General features: G+C 51.3%; 1 protein-coding gene across 1 annotated transcript in view; it reads right to left on the bottom strand.

Moving 5' to 3' along the window:
- Positions 1–1,495: 1,495 nt before the first annotated feature.
- LOC125047785 (alpha-mannosidase 2-like) overlaps positions 1,496–5,000 on the bottom strand; it is a 5,873-nt gene continuing 2,368 nt past the window's right edge. Inside the window, exons 2-4 of the mRNA XM_047646223.1 lie at positions 4,733–5,000; positions 2,290–4,542; positions 1,496–1,663 (exon numbers count right to left, since the gene is read on the bottom strand). Of these exons, the coding sequence (XP_047502179.1) occupies positions 1,514–1,663; positions 2,290–4,542; positions 4,733–5,000 (2,671 nt within the window). The 3' untranslated portion in view covers positions 1,496–1,513. The remainder of the gene's footprint in view (positions 1,664–2,289; positions 4,543–4,732) is intronic.

The following is a 5,000-nucleotide window of genomic DNA, read 5'->3' as shown; positions in this document are numbered from 1 at the left end:
GAAGAAAGATGATGAGGAAGAGAGAGAGAGTGAGAGAGAGAGGATGATAAAGAAAGTTGTGAGAGAGAGAGGCAGGCAGGAGGTTGGATGGAAGTAAACAACTTATGCAAATTATTAATATTCACATTAGTATGACAACGCATTCCCTTTAATCAATAAATTTATACTGTTTGTTTTTACTTTAGTTAGTATTTTTTTCGTTTCTCACTCATTTTAATGTAATTTACATACGGTATTTCTACATGTGGTTAATTTAATTATTCTAGTAAATGTTTCACTTTCTTTCACTCTTTTCTTTAACCATCTCTCTCTTATTCCATTTTTTATTTAATTATGTATGTGCGTGTGTGTGTGTGTGTGTGTCTGTGTGTGTGTGTGTGTGTGTGTGTGTGTGTGTGTGTGTGTGTGTGTGTGTGTGTGTGTGTTGTGTGTGTGTCTAAGTTTACGTCTTTACGTGTGTACCTGTGTGTATCATCTTTCACCCATACAATTTATATCGTTACATGTGTTAATATCATCATCATTGTATATATAAAAATTTTTTTTTTAGGAAATTTAGACTCGACAAAGACAATTTTTTTCACTTTAATTTGTTACAGTCACCTTGACAAAGATGGTTAAAGATTATTATGGTACACAGCATTCTCCAGAGACTGGTAATCTTTTAGTTAATTTCCCCATTTCACTCCGTTCAGTTGTCATATCAATATTCATATATATAATCTATATTTATATATATATATATATACATACACACATGTGGAGAACTCTTCGCCTCCATTAGTTATTTTTTTTTTTTTTTTTTTTTCCTTAGTATATTGCTTGGTGAGAAAATCCCTCAGGATTTTCCAAAAAAAAAAGGGGGGGAGGGAGAGGGGATTTGCAAAGGGGATGTTAATTCATATATCTATCTAACTGTATCAGTTTCTTTGTCATTATTTTCACTTTTTAATACATACATACATATGCATATATACATATATATATGTATATATATATTCAATGAATCACACTTAAAAACGGTGAAATTATGATTAGGTCTAAGTATTTCCAGAAGCTCCTTAAAGGTGTTTCAATGCTCATCAAAAAATGGATTTGGTGTCCAATGCCACTGTCGCTAACACTTTATCCTTTAATAATTGCACTTAGGTGTGATCGATAACAATGGGGATAATGATAAGAATAACTCACGATTAATACTAATTGATAATAACTTAAAGTAAAAATAATAAAAAATAATTGATTGTAATACTAATAGTAATAGTGACAACAACAATAATAACAGTCATTACTTAATTTCTTTTTCTTTTTTTAAATCAGAAAAGAAGAAAATATCCACAGAAAATAAAGAAATATCTAGATTCTAGAATATACAGATTCATTTTACCTTTTTTTTTTTAATCATTTTTCAATCATCGTTTCCTGTTTTTTCTTCTAAATCATTCATTGAAAATCTCACTAGTACCATTCTTCATGGGCCAATGATAAGCTAACGAAAGGTGTGTGTAAGTTTTTATTCTGCGGGGGGAGGGTGCGGTGGGGGGGAGGGGAAGGTAAGGGTGAGTGCTCGGAGTCTGTGGGGAGGAACAGTCACTTCTGGCAAGCTCTTGACAGTGCCGTGGACTTTCGTGCCTGTCAAGGAGGTCCGTTGTATGCCTGACACCTGGTTGGGGGAGAGAGAGAGAAGGAAATGGTTAGTTTCATATATATGATGTGACTGTTTTTTTGTTTTTTTTTCTATTTCTTTTCTTTGTGTGTGTTTTTGTTGTGCTTGAGTGAGATTTTTCATCTGTGTGTGTGTGTGTGTGTGTGTGTGTGTGTGTGTGTGTGTGTGTGTGTGTGTGTGTGTGTGTGTGTGTGTGTGTGTGTGTGTGTGTGTTTGTGTGTGTGTGTGTGTGTGTTGGTGTGGGTGATTGAAGAAAATATCCTTTCTTTTTTTTTAATTAACTTATCTCACAGAAACATAATGATAATAAATAATTGTCTGTTAGTCCATGCCAACCTGTACTCTACAAGAGAACCCTAATTTGCGTTGAACCAAAGAATCTGGTCTATGAATTATGTACTCTGAGCTACATAATGAACAGGTTTTCCGTGATACATTATGAACCAAGTGTCCCGTATTTCTTAATGAACCAGGTGTGTCTTAAAATGTCCCTTTATAGTCTGTGATACATTAAGAGAACGTACCCCACGGGGCGCAATGAAGCAAGTGTCCTCACTGCCCTACGAGAGCCCTTCTGAGACTCGTACCCCGAGCCATGCCCTACGAGAGCCCTTGAGACTAACCTGGAGGGAGAGATCGGTGCCCGGGAACGGCGCGTCGCCGAGGCCGCTGCAGGAGGAGACGCTGGAGGAGGTGGAGCACGAGGGCGCCTGGTTCTGGAGAACCATGAGGGCGTTCTTGGAGGGCAGGAGGCTCGGGTACTGCGGGTCGGGCAGCGTGCGGAGCGTGACCAGGTGCAGCGGGCACGGCAGCGGCTGGCTGAGCAGGTGCGCGCTCGCCCGCAGCTGGTCCACGTTGAGGCCCTCGAGGACGAGCAGCGACGTCGGGTAGTTGAGGTCGTTGGCCAGGTGGTGGGCGGCCAGCGAGAGGCGCGCTACGGGCTCGGGCCCGCGCGTGTCCTCTACGAGCAGCCAGTAGCGCCCCACAGTCCGCTTCTGGTCCGTCACGCCCTCGCCCATGCCGCGGGCGTCGTCGTAGAAGGTGCGGCGCTCCACCATGACCTCGAGCCAGCCCTGCTGCCACGACGCCGCCCCCGCCGCGTGGTTCGTGAGCAGCGTGAGGCGCCGCCCGGGGGTGTTGTCCTCGATCATGGCGGCCGACGTGATGGGGAAGTAGTTGCCCTGGATGCCGATGCGCTGCACGCGCACGCGCTTCTGCATGTTGAGGCCGCTCTGGTCGGTGTAGAAGGTGGGCTCGGCGCCGTTGTCGATGTCCGTCATGACGCGCATGAACAGCTCCGTCTCGCGGAAGTGCGGCGGGAAGCCCGGCGTCTCCGTGCTGTTGTAGCGGCCGCCGAGGTTGAAGGTGTTCTCCATGTGCACGGCCGACGCCAGCGGCTGGTGCGCCACGTGCAGGATGCGCGTGGTGTGCATCAGCACGGAGCCGAACATGACGCTGAGCTCGGACGCCACCGGCCCCGAGTGGATGAAGAGGCGCGGCTTGGCGCCCGCCAGCACGTCCTCCTCGGGCTCGCGCGCGTTGGGATCGGGCTTGAACAGGTACGCGCCCGACTTGAACTGCGCCGACGGGTAGGCGGCGTAGCGGATGGCCGTCTGCGTGACGCGGCCGCTCGCCTTGTTGGTGATGGAGCGCAGCATGCCCGTCGTGCCGTCGAACAGCAGCTTGAGGTGGTCGCTCTCCAGCTGGATGTCGCCGGGGAGCACGTCGTGGCTCTCGAAGGGCGGCGAGTAGTTCTGGTCGGGCGCCGGAGCGTAGTTGTTGGAGTAGACGGCGGCCCGTATGTCCAGGTTGGCGCGCTCCGTGCGGTGGATGCAGTACGTGATCACGCTGAGGGGAGCGAGGTCGGCCACGAACAGCAGCTCGAACTGCGTGGCCAGGATGGCCATGCCGCTGCCCGTGTCGTTCCACACGGGGTTCAGCTGGACCGGCACCTCGTGGCCGTGCTCGTCCGTCACCCGCACGTCCAGGCTCGTCACCAGGACCTTGACCACCTCGAAGCGCCGCTGCGCCAGGGAGTTGAACAGCACGATGAGGCGCGGCTGGTTGCGCGGCACGGAGCGGGGCAGCTTTCGGGGCAGCCGCTCGTACGTGAGGCGCTCGAAGTCCGGCTGCAAGTGGTGCAGGGGCACGGCGCGGCTGTCGAGCGTCGCCATGGCGGCGGGGGTGAGCAGCAGCACCTCGGCTGCCTCTCCCGCCAGCGCGATCGTGTCATGGAGGCCTTCATGAAGCTTGATGGCATAGTCGTGCATGACGTACGCCTTGGAGGTGCCGGTGATGGCGTCGTGGTGCTGGAACAGAGCCAGGTTTCTCCTGGCGCGCACCAGCTTCTCGTAGTCTTTCTCCAGGAGCTGCACGACCCTGTTCTGGCCCTCCTGCACGGCCCAGGCGTAGGCCCACGTGTACAGGATCTCGGCGGAGCGCAGGGACGCCTCCAGCTGGCGGTCGAGCACCTTCCAGTAGGGGCGCGTGGTGTAGTAGCCGCTCCAGTAGGCGGGCCGACCCTCGCTGAAGATGTCGCTGTACACGAAGAAGTCCCCCTGTAGGCTGGGGTAGTCGCGCATGCGGTTCTGCACCTCGTTGAAGTAGTCTTTGAGCGTCCCGAACTGGATGTTGGCGTGGTACTTGGGGTCGCTGTTGATGAAGGTCAGGAGGCGCTGGTAACTGCTGTACTGCTGGTCCCACTCGGACGCGTGGTCGTAGCGGAAGTCGTCGCCGATGGGCACGAGGACGACGTTGTGAGGGTAGAGCGAGCCCGTGCGCCCGTACTGCTCCAGGAGAAGCTCCGCCTTCTGCTTCACGTTGTGGTCGTCGATGGGCACCGACTTTATGGTGTATTCCGTGTACTCCCCTGGGACCTGCGAGAGAAAATAAATATATACATACAATAAGTAATGAGATATGCTCGCTTATTGCAAGACAATTGCTACCTCTTCTGCATTTCAGAACAAACCAAAAACAAGATGGTGATGATAACCAATCACTTCACAATATCCCCATGATCTATTGCTTCATCGAACGCCTAACCGCCAGACGCGCCTCTCCCACCTTTCTGAAGTCGTATCCCAGGCAGATCTGCGGGTGCGGCCCACACGAGTGCTTGATGGAGTAGATGTCGTAGGGGCGATTGTGGCACAGGATGTCTGCCTCGCCGCTCACGTCCCACACCTGACGCCACTGGAAGTCCCCTAACTGCTGCTCCGCCAGCCACTGCTTCCAGGCGTAGTGGATGCGTTGCACCACCGTGGCCTTCACCCCGGACTCCTTCAGGAGGTAGGGGACTGCCGCCCCGTGCCCGAAGGGGTCCACCGACCAC

This window comes from Penaeus chinensis, chromosome 42 (assembly GCF_019202785.1).
Source record: "Penaeus chinensis breed Huanghai No. 1 chromosome 42, ASM1920278v2, whole genome shotgun sequence".
Lineage (NCBI taxonomy): Eukaryota > Metazoa > Arthropoda > Malacostraca > Decapoda > Penaeidae > Penaeus > Penaeus chinensis.
The sequence above is the reverse complement of the archived record's forward strand: the minus strand, read 5'-3'. Positions and strand labels throughout refer to the sequence as shown.